This window comes from Pseudorca crassidens, chromosome 13 (assembly GCF_039906515.1).
Source record: "Pseudorca crassidens isolate mPseCra1 chromosome 13, mPseCra1.hap1, whole genome shotgun sequence".
In the NCBI taxonomy this organism is placed as follows: Eukaryota; Metazoa; Chordata; class Mammalia; order Artiodactyla; family Delphinidae; genus Pseudorca; species Pseudorca crassidens.
The window spans coordinates 42,510,987-42,533,369 of NC_090308.1; the positions used below are offsets into that span (position 1 = coordinate 42,510,987).

General features: G+C 39.8%; 1 protein-coding gene across 2 annotated transcripts in view; it reads right to left on the reverse strand.

Moving 5' to 3' along the window:
• DCBLD1 (discoidin, CUB and LCCL domain containing 1) overlaps window positions 1–22,383 on the reverse strand; it is a 246,495-nt gene that overhangs the window by 91,063 nt on the left and 133,049 nt on the right. For both annotated transcript variants that reach the window (XM_067702268.1, XM_067702267.1), the window contains exon 6: window positions 18,330–18,437. In XM_067702268.1, the coding sequence (XP_067558369.1) occupies window positions 18,330–18,437 (108 nt within the window). The remainder of the gene's footprint in view (window positions 1–18,329; window positions 18,438–22,383) is intronic.

Genomic DNA, 22,383 nt, shown 5'->3' on the forward strand with positions numbered 1-22,383 from the left:
AATCTTAATTTTAAAGTCTATTTTGTCTGATATGAGAATTGTTACTCCAGCTTTCTTTTGATTTCCATTTGCATGGAATATCTTTTTCCATCCCATCACTTTCAGTTTGTATGTGTCCCTAGGTCTGAAGTGGGTCTCTTGTAGACAGCATATATATGGGTCTTGTTTTTTTATCCATTCAGCCAGTCTATTTCTTTTGGTTGGAGCATTTAATCCATTTCCATTTAAGGTAGTCATCGATATTTATGTTCCTATTATGATTTTAATTGTTTTGGGTTTTTTATTGTAGGTCTTTTCCTTCTCTTGTGTTTCCTGTCTAGAGAAGTTCCTTTAGCATTTGTTGTGAGCTGGTTTGGTGGTGCTGAATTATCTTAGCTTTTGCTTGTCTGTAAAGGTTTTAATTTCCCTGTTGAATCTGAATGAGATCCTTGCTGGTAGAGTAATCTTGGTTGTAGGTTTTTCCCTTTCATCACTTTAATTATGTCCTGCCACTCCCTTCTGGCTTGCAGAGTTTCTGCTGAAAGATCAGCTGTTAACCTTATGGGGATTCCCTTGTACGTTATTTGTTGTTTTTCCCTTGCTGCTTTTGATATTTTTTCTTTGTATTTAATTTTTGCTAGTTTGATTAATATATGTCTTGGCGTGTTTCTCTTTGGATTTTTCCTGTATGGGACTCTGTGCTTCCTGGACTTGATTATTTCCTTTCCCATATTAGGGAAGTTTCAACTATAAGCTCTTCAAATATTTTCTCAGTCCCTTTTTTTTCTTTTCTTCTTATGGAACCCCTATATTTCGAATATTGGTTTGTTTAATGTTGTCCCAGAGGTCTCTGAGACTGTCCTCAATTCCTTTCATTCTTTTTTCTTTATTCTGCTCTGCAGTAGTTATTTCCATTATTTTATCTTCCAGGTCACTTATCCGTTCTTCTGCCTCAGTTATTCTGCTATTGATTCCTTCTAGAGAATTTTTAATTTAATTTATTGTGTTGTTCATCATTGATTGTTTGCTCTTTAGTTCTTCTAGGTCCTTGTTATATGGTTCTTGTATTTTCTCCATTCTATTTCCAAGATTTTGGATCATCTTTACTATCATTACTCTGAATTCTTTTTCAGGTAGACTGCCTATTTCCTCTTCATTTGTTAGGTCTCGTGGGTCTTTACCTTGCTCTTTCATCTGCTGTGTATTTCTTTGTCTTCTCATTTTGCTTATCTTACTGTGTTTGGAGTCTCCTTTTCATAGGCTGCAGGTTCGCAGTTCCCGTTATTTTTGGTGTCTGCCCCCAGTGGCTAAGGTTGGTTCAGTGGGTTGTGTAGGCCTCCTGATGAAGGGGACTGGTGCCTGTGTTCTGGTGGATGAGGCTGTATTTCGTCTTTCTGGTGGGCAGGACCGTGTCCTGTGGTGTGTTTTGGGGTGTCTGTGACCTTATTATGATTTTAGGCAGTCTCTCTGCTAATGGGTGGTGTTGTGTTCCTGTCTTGCTAGTTGTTGGGCATAGGGTGTCCAGCACTGTAGCTTGCTGGTTGTTGCGTGGAGCTGCATCTTGGCATTGAGATGGAGATCTCTGGGAGAGCTTTTGCCATTTGATATTATGTGGAGCTGGGAGGTCTCTTGTGGACCAATGTCCTGAACTCGGTTCTCCCACCTCAGCGGCACAGGCCTGACACCTGGCCAGAGCACCAAGACCCTGTCAGCCACACAGCTCAGAGGAAAAGGAAGAAAAAAAGAAAGAAAGAAAGAAAAGAAAATAAATAAAATAAAAAAGTTATTAAAATAAAAAAGAATTATTAAAAATAAAAAATTAAAAGGTAATAAAAAAGGAAAAAAAAAAAAGAAGAGAGCAACCAAACCAAAATACAAATTGACCAATGATAATAAGCGCTAAAAACTATACAAAAAAAGAAACAAACAACAACAACAAAAACGGACAGACAGAACTCTAGGACAAATGGTGAAACAAAGCTATACAGAGAAAATCACACACAGAAGCATACACATACACACTCACAAAAAGAGAAAAAGGAAAAATACATATATATTGCTGCTCCCAAAGTCCACCTCCTCAATTTGGGATGATTCGTTGTCTATTCATGTATTCCACAGATGCAGGGTACATCAAGTTGATTGTGGAGATTTAATCTGCTGCTCCTGAGGCTGCTGGGAGAGATTTCCCTTTCTCTTCTTTGTTCGCACAGCTCCTGGGGTTCAGCTTTGGATTTGGCCCCGCCTCTGCGTGTAGGTCGCCTGAGGGCGTCTGTTCTTCGCTTAGACAGGACGGGGTTAAAGGAGCCGCTGATGCGGGGGCTCTGGCTCACTCAGGCTGGGGGGAGGGAGGGGTACGGAAGCAGGGCGAGCCTGCGGCGGCAGAGGGCGGCATGACATTGCACCAGCCTGAGGCACGCCGTGCGTTCTCCCGGGGGAGCTGTCCCTGGATCCCGGGACCCTGGCAGTGGCGGGCTGCACAGGCTCCCAGGAGGGGGGTGTGGATAGTGACCTGTGCTTGCACACAGGCTTCTTGGTGGCTGCAGCAGCAGCATTAGCGTCTCATGCCCGTCTCTGGGGTCCACGCTGATAGTCGCGGCTCGCGCCCGTCTCTGGAGCTCGTTTAGGTGGTGCTCTGAATCCCCTCTCCTCACGCACCCCGAAACAATGGTCTCTTGACTCTTCGGCAGCTCCAGACTTTTTCCTGCACTTGCTCCCAGCTAGCAGTGGCGCACTAGCCCCCTTCAGGCTGTGTTCACGCAGCCAACCACAGTCCTCTCCCTGCGATCCGACCAAAGCCCGAGCCTCAGCTCCCAGCCCCGCCCGCCCTGGCGGGTGAGCAGACAAGCCTCTCGGGCTGGTGAGTGCTGGTCGGCACCGATCCTCTGTGCGGGAATCTCTCTGCTTTTCCCTCCGCACCCCTGTGGCTGCGCTCTCCTCTGTGGCATCGAAGCTCCCCCCTCCGCCACCCACAGTCTCCGCCCGCGAAGGGGCTTCCTAGTGTGTGGAAACCTTTCCTCCTTCACAGCTCCCTCCCAGAGGTGCAGGCCCGGTCCCTATTCTTTTGTCTCTGTTGTTTCCTTTTTCTTTTGCCCTACCCAGGTACATGGGGAGTTTCTTGCCCTTTGGGAGGTCTGAGGTCTTCTGCCAGCGTTCAGTAGGTGTTCTGTAGGAGTTGTTTCAGATGTAGATGTATTTCTGATGTATTTGTGGGGAGGGAGGTGATCTCCATGTCTTACTCTTCCGCCATCTTGAAGGTCTCCCCCCCAAGTCCTTTTCTAAAGCCAATGAAACATGTAAGAATTTTAAACAAAAGAATTATCTGTAATTTAAACCATTATTTTGAGTGCTCTATTGCTTTACAGAATGTTGTGAATTTGCAAGTGTATATTTTGTGTTATGTAATAGTAGACTTTGATCAGAAACACACAGTTAGAGACTTCCCTGGCAGTCCAGTGGTTAAGACTTCGCCTTCTAGTACAGGGTGTGCAGGTTCGATCCCTGGTCGGGGAGCTAAGATCCCACATGCCTCATGGCCAAAAAACCAAAACATAAAACAGAAGCAATATTGTAACAAATTCAATAAAGACTTTAAAAATCGTCCACAAAAAAAAAAAAAAAAAACAAACCCGCACAGTTAAATAGTAACCTGTAATAAATTTATATTACATATGTAGCTGGGTTTGCAGATTCTCTGTCCAACTTAGAATGCTAATAATGACTCTTAATTTCTTCAGTTCCGTTTTGAGGAAACTGTGACTATGTTTGACAACTTGGGCTGGCAATAACGTTTCCAACAAGGATAGAAACACACATTTTCCAGTGTCTGTACTCTGATCTCTGATGTCTGTCCTCATATTCACTCAGATGCTTAAACCTTCATGTGCACTGAATTAGAAGGAATCAATATGAATATGAGAAGACATCTTTATAATGCAGAGTAGAAATTTGCTGGGAATTATTTATCTATCACATAAACTCCAGAAGCTAAACATAAAATTTTAAATTATTTTTTCTGCTTAAAATTCAGTATGTGATTATTGTAAAAATGTAAAACATTCCAGAAGTAAAGGACAGAATTAAGGTTTTTTGTCTTCCTAATTCCTTTTCCTCACCCACACCAGAAAACTACTGTTATGTTTTTGTGTGAGTTCCTCAAGAATTTCCAAAATTGAGCTTTGATTTTGCCACAAGAACATCACTGTTTAAGGACAATTATTATTTTGTGACTATACTGACATCACATGAATAAAATTTTTTAATGCAGATAAAATTTGGTTTACTATATGTAAACTTATGATAGGAACTTTGAGGAATCACTTCACAGTGTTAGGTGTGATTCATTTTAGATTCCATTCTTTAGAACAGGAAGAGCTGGTTAGGCCTGTTCCTCTTGGCTCCCACAATCTTTTCCTGGCCCAATCCAACTTTATCTCAAATTGTTATACACCCAGTAAAAACTTGCTTTCACACTATTAGTATATTTTACTTTTAAAAGTTCTTGGATAAATTACTTTTTTGCTTATTTTCTTTGTAGGATAAAAGTCAGCTGGTATAGGCACTAGTAGCTTAAACTCTGCCGAAAGCAATAGCTGCCTCTGTCAAAGCAAGAAAAGCTTTTGGGACAGTTAATACCAAGTTCTTTGCATCCTGGATAGATACAAAAGCTTAACAGTCTGTAATGTTACACTGTACAGTACATTAAAGAGGTAGATAATTGATCTCTGTTGATTTGCAACCAAAATTCTTGGCATATCAAATGTGTGAATATAAGTAGGAGAGTAATTCTCAATTTTATGTTTCCAATTATTAATGCTTAATGAAAGAGACAAAATACTTATTAAATAAATGGATAAATTGCTTTTAAATTAATGGATAAATACTTGGCTTTAACAAAGATGTGGTAATATTTTCTCAGAATTGTATAGCCAAATGGTTCTAAGTCCATTCATTAATTTATTCACTCATTTGTTGTTTGGTTAGTATATCCAGCCATCTATGCATCTATCTATCCATCTAGAGAGGTTAAGTGACTCGGTCAAAGTCACACAGCTAGTTAGTGGCAGGGACACGTGATAATTTGACATGAGCTGATTTGATATGGGGTCATTTTAGAATTCTAAAACATAAATTATTGAACTTCTATTTGTTCTTATTTGATTTATTTTTATTTACTTTAAATTAATGAATATATTTATCTGCTTAACAAAGGAAACTAATTGTCACTTGACATTCTAGTGCATGGCTTAGTTGACTATAGGTTTTCTAACAATGCTAACCTTACTTGAGTGGGTATAGAGAAGACAGGTGATGATGGGAGGGATATTTGGACCATAGTGTGATACCCTAGTCTCCATTCCACACTGTCCAGAAAAATCCAGAATTCAATTTTTATCATTTCTTTCAGTACTCAGTAACACATATGTTATACTCAAAGCTATCAAATGCCTCTATAATGTTGGTTTTGGCCAAACTTTTTGCAGAGAACAGATTTTTAAAAAATGTATCTTCACTGCCTTAATGATTATAAAAATAATAGATGTATAAAAAAATCCAGACAAATAGAAATAAAGCAGAAAGAGCCTTGAAATGGGGCATGGTTAGGGAAGGTTAAGAGTCAGGAATATCCGTAATAAAAAATAATGTGGCCACTATAAAAAGAAAACAACAGAAAATAAGTTTTGGTGAGGATGTGGAGAAATTGGAACTCTTTTGCACTGTTATTAAGAATGCAAAATGGTGCAGCTGCTATGAAAAGAAGTATGGAGTTTCTTAAAAAACAAAACAAAAACAAAACTAGAATTACCATATGTTCCAGCAATCCCACTTCCGGGTATGTATCCAAAAGAATTGAAAATAGGATCTTGAAGAATATTTGCACATCCATGTTCATTATAGCATTATTCACAATAGCCAAGAGATGGAAGCAACAGAAGTGTCCATCTACAGGTAAGTAAATAAAACGTGACATGATACAGGTGGTAATGCTACAGTGGAAATCATATTGCAAGATATAAATGTATCAATCAAATCAACACATTGTATACCTTAAACTCACCACAATGTTATATGTCAATTATATCTCCATTAAAAAAGGGAAGGGCTTCCCTGGTGGTGCAGTGGTTGAGAGTCCGCCTGCCGATGCAGGGGACACGGGTTCATGACCCAGTCCGGGAAGATCCCACATGCCGCGGAGCGGCTGGGCCCGTGAGCCATGGCCGCTGAGCCTGAGCGTCCGGAGCCTGTGCTCCGCAACGGGAGAGGCCACAACAGTGAGAGGCTCGTGTACTGCAAAAAAAAAAAAAAAAAAAGGGAAAACGTGGTATATATTGTACATATAATGAAATAATGTTTAGTTCTTAAAAAGAAGGAAATTCTGTCATATACCACAGAATGTATTAAACTTGAGGACATTATGCTTAGTGAAGTAAGACAGTCACAAAAGGACAAATACTGCATGATTTCACTTAAATGAGGTACCTAAAGTAGTCAAACTCTGAGAAGCAGAGAGTAGAATGCTTGTTGCCAGGGGTTAGTGGGGAAGGGGAAAAGGAGAGTCGTTGTTTTATGGAGTTCGAGTTTTGCAAGACGAAAATTTTCTACAGATCTGTTGCACAACAATGTGCACATAGTTAGCACGTAGAAACGGTTAAGACGGTAAATTTTATGTTACGTGCTTTTTTTTTTTTTTTTAACCACAATAAAAAAATAGAACCCAGATGTCTTAAAACAAACAAACCCCAGTGATTATATTTTGATCGAGGGCAAGTGTTCTGTCTTAGTAGCTCTGGGACTGGGACTAGAGTTCTCCAGCTTTCTAACATGTGAGATCAGATCTGTGTCACTCTGCCACGTTTTCTCTTGGGCTAGGGATACAGATGTTTCCCAGAGAAGCCCCGTCATCCCTGTGAGGAGCCCCAGGACAGCAGAGTGCTGCAGGGGAATCAGCCCCGGGTTCAGACTACTCTCTGCACTGGGTAGGTCACTGAATCTCCCAGCCTCGATTTCCTTGTCTACACCTGTGCATAAATATCTATTTTACTCTGTAGTGAGGATTAACCGTTGAGCCTTGTTAGCAAAGCATTGTAGCTATTTTTTTTTTAACATCTTTATTGGGGTATAATTGCTTTACAATGGTGTGTTAGTTTCTGCTTTATAACAAAGTGAATCAGTTATATACATATGTTCCCATATCTCTTCCCTCTTGCGTCTCCCTCCCTCCCACCCTCCCTAATCCACCCCTCCAGGCGGTCACAAAGCACTGAGGCGATATCCCTGTGCCATGCAGCTGCTTCCCACTAGCTATCTACCTTACGTTTGGTAGTGTATATATGTCCATGCCTCTCTCGCGCCCTGTCACAGCTCACCCTTCCCCCTCCCCATATCCTCAAGTCCGTTCTCCAGTAGGTCTGTGTCTTTATTTCTGTCTTACCCCTAGGTTCTTCATGACATTTTTTTTTCTTAAATTCCATATATATGTGTTAGCATACGGTATTTGTCTTTCTCTTTCTGACTTACTTCACTCTGTATGACAGACTCTAGGTCTATCCACCTCATTACAAATAGCTCAATTTCGTTTCTTTTTGACTGCCACCTTCAGGCCTTTCTAGTTTGATTTTCAGGGCCTCTGTGTCAGCAACCCAGATTCTCAGTACTCCGAACCGGCAATGCCGGGGCAAGCTCCTGGGTACAAACCTTAATAAGCTCAGAAGGGTGGCATTGTGTTCCAGAGCAATGTAATTCTGGAATGCAATGCCACAGCAACCAACAACAGGAAAGTTATCTGAATGGACCTTTGAAATCTGTTATAATAAAGGTAAGCAACCATCCCTAAAAGAAATGTCACAGACACAGCTTTCAAGATCATCATTCATATCAGAAGAGTGCTTGTACTGCCTAGTCTATCAAACAGGAAGTTATTATGTAAACTTCAGGATCTATTGAGAAACTGTAAGTGGGACGTGCCTGGCCTTCTGTGGAATGGCATTAACTAATTAGTGACCGATCCCCCCCACGTATTAGGCAATATGATTTAGAGAATGTATTATTTAACCCAGACAATATATCCAGTTTTTAAGGAAAGCAGCTTTCATAGCCCTAGATATATATTTTACGCCTCAAGGATCCTCTGCCACAAGTGGATTGCAGTCCTGGAGGGCTCTCATTAATATTACTATTTTTTCTTCTTTTTTTTATTGGAGTAAAATTGCTTTACAGTGTTGTGTTAGTTTCTGCTGTACAGTGAAGTGAGTCAGCTATATGTATACATATATCCCCTCCCTCTTGGACCTCCCTCCCCCCCACCCCACATCCCACCCACCTAGGTCATCACAGAGCACTGAACTGAGCTCCCTGTGCTATACAGCAGGTTCCCACTAGCTATCTGTTTTACACATGGTAGTGTATTTATGTCAAACCTAATCTCCCAATTCGTCCCACCCTTCCTTGCCCCCCGCTGTGTCCACATGTCCGTTCTCTATGTCTACGTTAATATTAATTCTCTATGTCTGTTGTTAATATTAAAAACAACATTAAAAACAAAAATGACTCTGTTTAATCAATCTAATTATAGTTATTCAGTGGTCGTTTTTTTACAAGAGTTGTAGAAGTGGGCATTTAGAATCTCAAAACAGAAGTTCACAGACAGAGCAGGATAAGAATTGAAACACATGATACCTTCTCTCTTAGAGAATTAGATAGAATTAGAGAGAACTAGATAGTCACTGTTTACCTATTCAGATTTCAGCAATGCCATGATAAATATCTGAGTCAACATGGGCAAACAAAAGACAAACAAGGAAGATTAGGACCGAAGACTCCTAGAAGAAAACAAAGTCCAGCATGAATAGCCCTTGGAGATCAGATTGCTTTTTATTCCATGGACATTGTGACCTGACATTAAAAAAAAGAGAGAGAGAGAGAGAATATATGTCACTAGATTCATATTTAGTCTGTTTTTTTCCCCTCCTTTGCTAATTATTTTTACTCAGCTGTTGAGTCTATAGCGCTGCTTTATTAACAGGAGGTGAACATTGGCGTGGTGCATCACTTAGAAACTATAACAGGGAATTGCTCAGTAATTTCTCAGTAATTTCAGTGTTGTCTTTTTGTCATGCAAAAGAAAGTAGCCCATACTTCCCTTTACCCCACTTTAATAATGTGAACAAACAGTTTCCAAATTCCAAGTCTGTTGCTGTTTGTAGTAAAAAGTACACATTTTCTTCTAGATTTCTTCTTTAATGAAAATAAGGAAATATAAATAATTTGTAAATATCATGTCTGCAACATTGGATTTATGCTAATGGAGCCAATGCAAATTGAAGGTCATTGTTTTGGTGCCCATTTCCCAGATAGATAATTGTTAAGAATGTTCAGGAAGGGGGTTCGGCATTCAGTGAAAGGTCAGACTAGAATTACGTTTTCTCATTTTAAGAATTTTAACACATCATGTGTTAAAATTTTAACAAATCATGTGTCCAGATTTGGTGTTAAGCATGTAAAAGTAATTTATTTCTAAGACTCAAGTATTGAAGCTAGTGAATGATTAACTTAAAAAATAGAGAAGATTCAAGATTATTCTCATAATATCCCTGTCACTCACCTGAATTTCAAAATTCTTTCTTAAGTTGAGGAAAAGGAGTGAAGTTACAATCCATGAAATGTCATGGGCATTTATAGTGTCTAAAAATGTGTTTTGTGTTTTTTGGTGGAAAACATTGAATTTTGTCGTTTCTGAGTCCCCTAATATTCTACAATTTTGCAAAAAGCAAAAAAAAAAAAAAAAAAAAAAAAGCCTTGAAAAAGGCATGCATTGATAGCCTTTGAACTGTTTGATTAAATTTGTATTTCTTCACAAAAGACCCCGAATAGCCAAAGCAATCTTGAGAATGAAAAACGGAGCTGAAGGAATCAGGCTCCCTGACTTCAGACTATATTACAAAGCTACAGTAATCAAGACAGTATGGTACTGGTACAAAAACAGAAATAAAGATCAATGGAACAGGATAGAAAGTCCAGAGATAAACCCACACACATATGGTCACTTTATCTTCGATAAAGGAGGCAGGAATGTACAGTGGAGAAAGGACAGCCTCTTCAATAAGTGGTGCTGGGAAAACTGGACAGGTACATGTAAAAGTATGAGATTAGATCACTCCCTAACACCATACACAAAAATAAGCTCAAAATGCATTAAAGACCTAAATGTAAGGCCAGAAACTATCAAACTCTTAGAGGAAAACATAGGCAGAACACTCTATGACATAAATCACAGCAAGATTCTTTTTGACCCACCTCCTGGAGAAATGGAAATAAAAACAAAAATAAACAAATGGGACCTAATGAAACTTCAAAGCTTTTGCACAGCAAAGGAAACCATAAACAAGATGAAAAGACAACCCTCAGAATGGGAGAAAATATTTGCAAATGAAGCAACTGACAAAGGATTAATCTCCAAAATTTATAAGCAGCTCATGAAGCTCAATAACAAAAAAACAAACAACCCAATCCAAAAATGGGCAGAAGACCTAAATAGACATTTCTCCAAAGAAGATATACAGACTGCCAACAAACACATGAAAGAATGCTCAACATCATTAATCATTAGAGAAATGCAAATCAAAACTACAATGAGATATCATCTCCCACCGGTCAGAATGGCTATCATCAAAAAATCTAGAAACAATAAATGCTGGAGAGGGTGTGGAGAAAAGGGAACACTCTTGCACTGCTGGTGGGAATGTAAATTGGTACAGCCACTATGGAGAACAGTATGGAGGTTCCTTAAAAAACTACAAATAGAACTACCATATGACCCAGAAATCCCACTACTGGGCATATACCTTGAGAAAACCAGAATTCAAAAAGAGTCATGTACCAAAATGTTCATTGCAGCTCTATTTACAATAGCCAGGAGATGGAAACAGCCTAAGTGCCCATCATCGGATGAATGGATAAAGAAGATGTGGCACATATATACAATGGAATATTACTCAGCCATAAAAAGAAACGAAATTGAGCTATTTGTAGTGAGGTGGATGGACCTAGAGTCTGTCATACAGAGTGAAGTAAGTCAGGAAGAGAAAGACAAATACCGTATGCTAACACATATATATGGAATTTAAGGGGAAAAAAATCTCATGAAGAACCTAGGGGTAGGACAGGAATAAAGACACAGACCTACTAGAGAATGGACTTGAGGATATGGGGAGGGGGATGGGTAAGCTGTGACAAAGTGAGAGAGTGGCATGGACATATATATACTACCAAACATAAAATAGATAGCTAGTGGGAAGCAGCTGCATAGCACAGGGAGATCAGCTAGGTGGTTTGTGACCACCTAGAGGGGTGGGATAGGGAGGGTGGGAGGGAGGGAGATGGAAGGAGGAAGAGATATGGGGATATATGTATATGTATAACTGATTCACTTTGTTATAAAGCAGAAACTAACACACCATTGTAAAGCAATTATACTCCAATAAAGATATAAAAAAAAAATTTTGTATTTCTTGTCAGGGCTCCAGGGAGGTTTGGAAACATCAATCGTTAACCATCCGTGTCTGTTTACCAGTGTAAAACAAAGCCATTGATCTCACAAGGAGTTGATGGGCATTAGCATTTCCCCATAAAGATAGAGATTAGGTTTTATTAACATAGTTTTTACTTAAATTCTATTTGGGTTTATGGGGTGACACACTGCCACCCTGTGGACATGAGGCTTTTCAGCTTTTAGGGAGGTCTTTTAATTACTAACCTGTACTCTGCCTAAAAATATGCAGGGCTATCAACTGTAATAAACATACCACTCTGGCGGGAGATTTTGATTATGGAGGAGGCTATGCGTGTGTGAGGACCGGGGATATATGGGAAATCTCTGTACCTTCCTCTTAATTTTACTATGAACCTAAAACTGCTCCAAAAAATACAGTCTTAAAAAAAAAAAAAAATCACATGAGAAAAAAAAAAAAAAAACTCAGGGCAGGGACTTCCCTGGCGGTCCAGTGGTTAAGACTTTGCTTTCCAATGCAGGCGGCGTGGGTTTGATCCCATGTCAGGGAGCTAAGATCCCACGCCTCATGGCCAAAAAACCAAAACATGAAACAGATGCAATGTTGTTAACAAATTCAATAAAGACTTTAAAAGTGGTCCACATCAAAAAAATCTTAAAAAAAAATGCAGGGCAAATAGCATCTATTTATCAATCTGTCTACCTAATAGATAGATATGTAATAACTTTAAAATTAGTATATGTGAAGCTGTGAAATTTGGGGGCATTGTTCCCCATGCAGGAATTAAAAGAATAATTGTTTTCTGCTCAAATGAAACTATGTAAAAGGATAGTTACTACATAAGCCAGTTTTTAAAAATATAACTATACCATCACCAGAAACCACAAAACTCATCCCAGGAAAGTGGGCTTCTCTTCTGAGCCAAGTTCCAGTCGAGGCTGGCCAACTGTCCTGGTTTGCCTGGAACTAAAATTTTCCTAGGATACAGGAATTTCCATGCTAAAACTGGGGAAGTTCTAGGCAAACCAGGAAGAATTGATTCCCCCTAAGTATGACTCACATATTGCTGTCTTGCCCAGGGATTTTAGCCTTGTTTCTAGTAATTTGTCACAGACCTAGGGGAGCTCACTGTAATCTATAGAGTAAAAGGAGAGTATGATGAACTAAAAGTAAACAGAGCCAATGTCACGAGTAGCATAATTCATAATAGCCCAGAAGTGGAAGCAATCCCAGTTTGTCATCTGTTGAGCAGATAAATGAAATGTGGTGTATTCATACAATGGACATTATTCAGCAATAAAAAGGAATGAAGTATTGATACAGGGTGCAACATGGATAACCCTTGAAGACACTATGCTAAGTAAAAGAAGCCAGGCACAAAAGGCCACATGTATGATTCCTTTTACATAAAATGTCCAGAATAGGCAAATCCACAGAGACAGAAAGTAGATCAGTGGTTGCCAGGGGCTGGAGGGAGGTGGAATGAAGATTGTTAGTGGGCAATGGGTTTCTTTTTTGGATGATGAAATGTTCTTAGATTAGATAGTGGTAATGATTGCACAACTCTGTAAATATACTAAAAGCCATTGAATAGCACACTTTAAATGGGTGAATTGTGTGGCATGTGAATCATAGTTCAATAAAGCTCTTTACAAAAGAAAATAGCTCCTTGGCGTCATGCTTCCACTATAGCAGACTGTCAGCAAACAGGATGATGAATCATATAGAAATATATGAAAAATTAATGTATGTGTAAAAGTTTCCATGATTAACCCCTTTCAGGTCTATAAGCTATGGAATCAATTAACTTCTAAATGACTTGAGAGAGTAAGGAAGCCATCAATTTCAGATGCAACTTTGCCTATATAGAGATTTGGAGATTTAGTGTGAAATACATCTGTCTGGGTTTGACTCCTGGCTCAAGCACCTAACTGCTCAAGCCTCAGTTTCCCCACCTGTAAAATGGGTTTGATACCATGTTCACTGAGTTGAGTTGCTGTAAGGACTGAAGGTGTGCAGGTCTTGAGTGATCTGGTTGGCCTCCTGAGGCAGGACTGTCGTGGCTGTTCATGCACATCCTACTTTTCCTGACTAAGGTACTGACTAAGTGCTGGGCTGGGTGAATTGCCATTCTGGGTGAAGGAGGGAAAGCCTCTTCTCTTAGGCCACATAGGGCTTTTGTCCTTTGGGAGGTGGCTGTGGTCTGAGTATGTTGATGAGCTCCTCAGAGCTGCCATTCATCAGAAAGTCAAGTCAGCAGATTGTGACTGGGAGAGCTTTTCATTCCAAGCTCTATGGGAGAGTCAGGGCTCCAGGGTGCGTTGAACCTCAAGCAGCTCTGGAGGCTGGATGATGGACAGGGTGTGATAGTCTCAAGAATCTGCTTCCCGAAGGACCTGTTCCTATCTTCTTAGACCATTTGTTTTTCCTTCATCTTGCTTTCCTCCTGGCCAGTCACTAGGCATTATTTTATTTTATGATTCATACTACTATCTTTTGCCTTATATATAAAATGCAATAGTTTCTCTAGTGCTCCAAAGCTTGAGCAATTATAAAAGATTTTAAGTTTTACTAACAAGGTGTTTCAGTTGACTATTTTTCTCAGTATGATTAAATTACCTCTTCTTTTCCTGGCTTTGCTAGACTTGGGCTTCACAAGGTAGGGGGCCAGTGCCTGTCAGGCACTGGAGCTCAGGGGGCTGGTACACGGGACGTGCCTGCTGAATGCTTATGTGAGGTGAGCAAACCAGTTAATTTATAACAATGAGTGGGGCTGGGTGAGAGAATTCTATGCAGTATTTGTCATATCCCTGTATACTCCCTTTCCCCACTCTCCCGAATGGTTTCTTCCCTCAATATTCCCCTCATCCAAAGTCTCTTAGGTGGAGAATCTATGAGAGGAATAAAATTGAATGGCCTTAACTCAGGTGCCATAGACTTGGCATCACTATAAGTTTTGGTTGTGCTTGAATCAGAGGAGTTCTATGGAGTTATAAACATTAGGGGAGTTTGGGTGAGGCATTCCTGGAGAGCAGCTCCTGGCTGAGAGAACTGGTCTTGGTTATAAACAGTTAAATCCAACTCAGGGAAGGAAAGTGAAGAAAGGTGTCTGATGCTTCGGGTGGGGTGGGAGGGTGACAGTGCCAAATCTAGATCCCGTCCTGGTTCCTCCTTCTGGCGGTCGGCAAGAAATCATGCAGAACTCACCTGCAAGGCCTCAAGGGGTGACCTTTTGAGCTAAATCTCAGAGAAGAATGAAGAAAACTCGGGTGAATAGAGAACTGACCTAAGATTAAAGCAGCAGAGGGAAACTACTAATGTTGTATTTCAAACAGGAACCATTTTTTAGAATTTATTATTGTATTTAATTTTGAAAAAAATTTCCATGAAACCCAATTAAATTTTTCAAAATTAGCATAACTTAAGAGATTCTTTTAATAACAGTTAACACTAATAGATGATCCCTCACACACACACACACACACACACACACACACACAGAGAGGGAGGGATCCTAAAACCACAGTGAAAGGCTTTTTAATGTATTTGCTTAATAAGTATTTGTTGAACAGGTATTAGGTTGAAGCATGTGAAATTGTTGTTCAGATATCAGCCATTTCACATGCTTGAACCTATTGGCTAAAGTAGTTGTTCAAGGAACCAGCAGTGAAAGCTCTCCTACTCGCAAGGGATTGATAATCTAGTGTGGAATACAGCCTTTATACAAATAACTAAAGAGTAATTAATCAGCAAATAATTACAAGTGTGCCAACTATGAGCAGAAAGAGGGACCCAGGGGATGCTGGAATGAGGGAACCAGAGCTAGTCTTGGAGGGGGTGGGTCACTGGGAAAGTGGTGTGAGGGATGGGTAGGATGAGTCAGATGGAGAAAGGGGTGGGCCTTCCAGGAAGTGGAGACTGATGAGGGAAGGCCCATTGGTGAAGGAAAGAACCAGAAGGAGTTCTGGCCAGTTGGAGGTGATGTAGGAGGAGATCAGAGGGAGAGAAGCTGAGCAGGTAGGCTGAGGAGAGCCTTGTAAACCACGTCTGTTTTAGGGATTTTAGATGTTGAACTGTTAAAGGGTAAACCGAGGCACATTAACAATTTTAAGTTTATTTGAGCAAATGTAGGTTCTAATTGGGCAGTGCCAAATCAGAATCCATTTGGAGCGAAGTGTTTAGGAGTGCTCTGTCGACAGCAGCTAGGAGAAAGACTTACACAGAGAAGGCGAGAGAGGAGCAAAGCAAGGCAATTATTTGATTAAGCAGCTGCCTCATTTGGGAAAAGCCTGGCTGGCTGTTCGTGATGGATTGTCCTCAGGTTTCGATTTCTCAACCTCGAGGCATTTAAAGGCTTAAGTTTTGGTTTGCTTACCTAGACCCCCACAGCATTAGAGCCAACTCAGTCTAATGCGTTCCTTGTTTAATTAGTGTAACAATCCAAAGGGAAATGGGAAGGCGACAAAGTGTTTTAGGCAGGGGAGCAGCTGATTTTTACACCTTGTGTTGGTATAGAATTAGTCTCAGAGACTGTCTAGTTGACATTTCCAAGTCTGAAAAGAATGAAGCATCCAAAGTCTGAATTGGTGTCCAGCAACCCAAGTCTTAGGAGTGCCAAATCTGTGCACCTGTCCCTCTAGACAGTGTCCACTTGTGATGAGGGCAGTGCTTGTCCGGGGGAGCAGCGAGGCAGCTATCTCACCACAGCTCTCACAGCTGGGTCGCTTGAGATTCATTTACAGGCTTTCTTGTTCCTCTGGGAAACTGTGACTATTCAGTTTCCAGAGGAACAGATGGAAGTAAAGATTCAGAAAGGAGGTGACATAGGAAGACATCATAGTTCTCTTTTACACTTGAAATAAATGGCTTGGGGTGGATCAGCTGCTGGGGAGTCCCTTCAAAATAACGCAGCCAGGGTTTTGAAGTGACTATTTCAGTGAAAATTCAAGGTAGGTAAAAAAGCAACTGAAAAAGTACAATAATGACTACAGTAGCTGATCTGCTTACAATATTGGAACACACAGCCATGTTGGCTGTAGATAGTGCACAATGTTCGGTAAGACTGTTTAATATCTGGAACAAACCTTACGAGTACATAACAGCCCTGTGCTCCTGAAGCTTAATTAGGACCCATCCTTCCCATGTGATTGGGATAAGCTACCGGAAAAAAAACTGAAGTTCTTATTTTGAATTTTTGATGTTAAATCTTTTCTTATTTGATACCGATATTCATCACCCATAAACATTTTTGTACCACCTGCAAGGTGCTGGGCTTCATCGTTATCTGTTATCATTTTATATTCTTTTTGTTTTTATTGTTATGTATCACTTTAGAAGCTCTTGAGTAAGAATCAGAGTATCAAGTTGAAAATGTCTTAAACAACACAAACATGATCTCATTTAAAGAAGTCTGGAAGTAGGTGGGCCCAGTGTTAATTCAGTTTTTCATTGATTTTTATATTAAAACATGTTATGGAGTAAAATGCTAAATTTGTATGAATTTTAAAACCGAAACTAGAGATACAAAGAAAATTTGAGCTCATGAGCAGCTCAAAGCTCAAAACTCAAACCCAATTCCAGAGACGGACATCATCCCCACTTAACTCATTAATTCTCCTTTGCTGTCAGGGTTCTCCCACGGAGAAGATTCAAAAGCACAGGGCACTGTGATCTTGTGAACATAGTGGTGTTCATGATTAGAACAGACCAGTGAAGTCTAGCTATTTCACACATGTCAAAGGGATTTAGCTGGATTAACTTTTCACAATTCTAGAGACCAGGGAACAGTCTGATTAGTCAAACTGATTGACCTAATGACATGTTAAGTTCATGAGGACATTTTTAGTTCCCAATAAACCAAAGCTTCGTCTACTGTCCAAACCCTATTCAGTCTTAGTTCTTTGCCTTGGTAACTCCTTTGAAAATTAGGTAGTATATTTCATATATTCTGAGAGATATCTAGTATAATGTAAGTATTATATAAGGAATGTTACTATTACAAAAGATAATAATACACTTAAACTGTTGCCGTTCCCGCCAGGAACTTTATTCAAATCTAAAAACGAGAAATGATTAGTTATTGCAACAGTCGGAATGCAATATCTTATAGTTCTCTCCTGTTATTATTATTATTATTATTATTTTAAATTTTGGGGCAGGAGTGGAGAGTGGGAACTACTCGAACTTTAAATTGATAGTGCTAAATAAAATACATTTCCTCTTTAAAAGGAGCAGGACCATTCTAATTAGATATTCCAGTTCAGAGAGATGAAAAGAATGCTGATGACCCACTGAAAACATTACCTGGCTAAAGGCAGTTTAATGTCAAGGTTGATTTTAAGATTAAAATTAAGGTCAGATAAATATGGATTTCAGTCCCAATTCTGCGACTTCCTATCTGTGTGAACCTAAGAAACTTTGTTAACCTTCTCAGGCCTCAGTTTTCTCGACTGTAAAGTGGATATGCTAATAATTATTTTATTGAGTCTTAGACTGGAAGGAGATAATACACATAAATCATTTCTCAGTGTGCAGTACACAGACATTGCTCATTCAGTGTGAGTTAATCACAACAGCTATATTTGTATGTTGATACAAAACCCACGGTAGAGGAAAACCACCGGAACCGTTCTGAATCATGTGTGTATTTCAAAACAGGGAAATTAAACTTGGACACATAAATATAAACATTCAAATAACATACCTTCAAAACTCCAATCCTTTTTTCTTAATGATTACCTTTTAAATGGGAACCCTGATTGAGACCCCCAAAGCAATTTTTTTTTTTTTTTTACCCCCAAAGCAATTTACCTTACTCTTGCCAGACAGCTAATGGGCACTCACACTTTCTTGATGATATGGCAGCTTGACACTGATCTCCACTCTCTAGGGTGTTGGCTATTAATGTCTGGATGCCTGTGGTTTGAACCAACCTCCTTCTCCAAGCCCAGTCTTTGAAATAAAAAAGAGAATATATTATTTTAAATTACATTGTTAAATATATTTTTAGTGATACTAAATTACATTATTTAATATATTAATAATATTTAATTATATTATAATCAATAATACATTATATTACTTATATTTAAAATATTTAATTAAAATTTAAAATATCCTTAAAATATTTAAAGGTATAAATATATTAATAATATTTAAATAAATGTCAATTATTTTAAATACAAAATTATATTATTATAAACCCCCATCTTAGAGGGGTTTTGTAACAATTTTGTGTCATAAAATTTCTTTCTAGTGAAGGATTCAATTGGAACCTTTGTCTGATGTATATGTTGCAACATTTGCAAATGCAGATCGGGTGATCTGATAAAGAAATAGAGAAACTTGCTAAGGCTGAAGTCATGGTTTCCTAGTTCTTCATCCTCTCTGAGTTTAAACAGTGTGTCTATCATCACAATAGCAATAAGAGCTATTGAAAGAAAGCACTTTGCTCTCAGCTGTGATCTTTACTTGTAGGTGGCCCAAGTGCTCTTGTTGAAAGTATGTGAAAGAAATTGAGAAATCTTTTTACTAAATACAAATAGCTAAAGAAAACAATGTTTGTGCAAATGTTTTTAATTTGTGAGCAGGTACCCTTGTTATATTAGCAAAGACTAGTTCACTGTTCCAATTAAAATCACAATTTTATATATCTTTAAATAATAAACAAAATTATATAGAGTTTACTCAATGCTATAATATCTAATATAGCAACCTGCAAACTTAGCCCTCTATCCCCGCAAATCTGTCCTTTTTCCTCTTTAGAATTTATTAGCGTATAATAACTTAGCACGTGTTTATTTTTTTGAATTTTATTTTATTTTTTTATTCAGCAGGTTCTTATTAGTTATCTATTTTTTACATATTAGTGTATCTATGTCAATCCCAATCTCCCAATTCATCCCACCACCACCACCCCGCCCCCTCTTTCCCCCCTTGGTGTCCATACATTTGCTCTCTACATCTGTGTCTCTATTTCTGCCTTGCAAACTGGTTCATCTGTACCATTTTTCTAGATTCCACATATATGTGTTAATATACGATATTTGTTTTTCTCTTTCTGACTTACTTCACTCTGTATGACAATCTCTAGGTCCATCCACGTCTCTGCAAATGACCCAATTTCGTTCCTTTTTATGGCTGAGTAATATTCCATTGTATGTATGTACCACATCTTCTTTATCTATTAGCAGGCGTTTTACTTGTTTATGTCTGGTGTGTCTTCCTCTGGTCCCTACCCAAATGACGACTGGGATTTTTATCTGTTTGCTTCAGTGTGGTCTTCATAGTTCTTCGCATGGTCTTTGGCACATAGTTGGCAGTAAATAACTGTTGAAGATTAATTCAGCAAATCATTAGGACTAATTTAACCTCAACTGGAACAACGTGGATACCTAAGTGACAAAATTCTTAAACGTGAAGAAATTGACCAAGAATGTACCAGGCGGCAGGTACTAAAACTCTGTGATTGAATCTATTATTATTTCCGTTTACAGATGAGAAAATTGAGGCAGAAGAACTGAAGTAACTCCCAAGCTCATAAGTGGAGACAGGATTAGACACAGGCTGATATGGGAGTCCGTGTTCTAACTACTGTACTATTTCCAGGAGACAGAAAAGGTGAGGGCTCTGATGTCAGAGACATGTTGCAGGAGGGAGTGGATAAGAGAAATAAAGTGCTTTGAAATCTAATACCATGTCTACCACCTAATAAACGATCTCTCCATACACGTTGAGGGTGAAGAACTGTTTTCGGATGTACCAAAGCCTCTCTTTACCACTGCAACAATTTTTTTTTTAAATTTACTTTTGGCTGTGTTGGGTCTTCGTTGTTGCATGCGGGCTCTCTCTAGTTGTGGCGAGCGGGGGTTACTCTTTGTCGCGGTGCACGGGCTTCTCATTGCGGTGGCTTCTCTTGTTGCAGAGCACAGGGTCTAGGTGTGCGGGCTTCAGTAGTTGTGGCACACGTGGCACATGAGCTCAGTAGTTGTGGCTCAGGGGCTCTAGAGCTCAGGCTCAGTAGTTGTGATGCACGGGCTTAGTTGCTCCGCAGCATGTGGGATCTTCCCGGACCAGGGCTCGAACCCATGTCCCCTGCATTGGCAGGCGGATTCTCAACCACTGTGCCACCAGGGAAGTCCACCACTGCAATAATTTTTGAAGCAAAGGAAAGTCTAGAAGATTCCCTGTTTTCTCTTTCCTAGGTGAACTTTGGTGTATACTTGTCAAGACATTTTTAAGTCTGAAGTCCGTATTCAAAGCTAATTGGTTTTGTGCTCAGACTAAGTCATAAACGGTAAACAATAATAAATGATGTAATTGAAAGAAGAGGTAAGGGGGCTGGGCACACCCATTAAAAGAATGACGCAGCCATTGAGGACACAACAAAAACGGGTTAGAATCTTCTAGGCCTAAGATGGCAGAAGATTCAACTTCCAGTAGACCTTGAGCCTCATTATATGCTCACTGTAATGCATTAGCACGCTAAATGACACGCCCACAGGCAACATGACAGTTCTGAGGCTGACCATAAAAGGCCAAAAATTGGGTGGTCCAATAAAGATGTTAAAAAAAAAGTGGGTGGTGCTCCAATTCCTGGAAATCCCTGCCCCTTCTCCAAGATATTTAGTTAGAGTATTTCTCCCACTTGACAGCCTATGAAGTTACCCAGCCCATAAAAACTAACCACCCCTGCACCCTGGGGCCGCTCTCACCTCTGAGACAGACCGCATCCTGTCTACGGAATGTGTATCTCTCTAAATAAACTTTGCTTTCACTTTACTATGGCTCACTCTTGACTTCTTTCCTGCGCAGAGCCAGGGACCCTCACCTGGTGGCCCATTCCAGCAACTTGCCAGAGACCTGGGACATGACCATCCTCCATGCCCCATTCTCCTGCAACATAATTAGTTATTAGTAAGCCTTCCTATTCTGCCCCCGCTTTTATAAATTGGTTTCTCAATATCTGTAAAAATGCCAATGTTGGAGTTTTTCCCACGTCACTCACGGCTTAATAATTACAATTATAATCACATATTTCTTAAAGTCCTTTATTACAAGATAAAAGTCCCCGGCTTGGTTCTCATGGGTCAGAGTCACTGCCTCCCTCACCTGCTCCCATTGCCCATTGAGGTTTTCTGCCTCAACAAGATGCATCTGTGCTTTCCTGTCCTCTGCCCACCGTCTGTCCTTCGGCAGTTGCTTTCTTGGCTCTGTGCATATATTTCAAGCCTGGAGTAGGGTTTGAAACAGCAGCAGTTCTGGCCCAAGATGGGGTGCTGGTGGTGTGTATGGCAGTCTGCGAGGTCACTGGTGGTGCCACGTGGTACTGTGGGGTTTCTGGGCCCCAGCTCCTCAGGGGTTGGAGAAGCTTCATTAAGAACAAAGGTTGGGGCCACTCTTGAGGGAGAGGAATGTGAAAACCCTGTTATAGATTCTGGGTCCTCTGATCTGGAGGCTGGGAGAAGAGGGCCTGATTTTGTATTTGAAAACCTCTCAACTTTATTACAAAAGCAGTTTTCACTTGAGGGCTAGCTTTAGGTAAAATGGTGAAGTGGTCATCCAGTATCTAGTTGCAATCTCTGGAAGTATCTTCCATGAAAACACAATGCCTTTTAGTCTCAATTAGATTGAAAAGGCTCAAAAAGTGCAAATACTTGGGAGAGTTGACAAATAAAAAGCAATGCTTTTGTCAGGAGATAAGAAGGCCCTGGGTGGCTGGAAGGAGTGCTCAGTGGAACACAGGTATTTGCCTTGGAGGCCACTGGCTCTAACTGGAGAAATTTCAGCCAGCAGCCCATTCATGGGAACCAGGTATCAAGAAACAGATTATTTGTGAAGATACAAATTCGGAGTTGCTACCAGAAGTTTATGGAACCCCAGATGATGGCAGAAACTC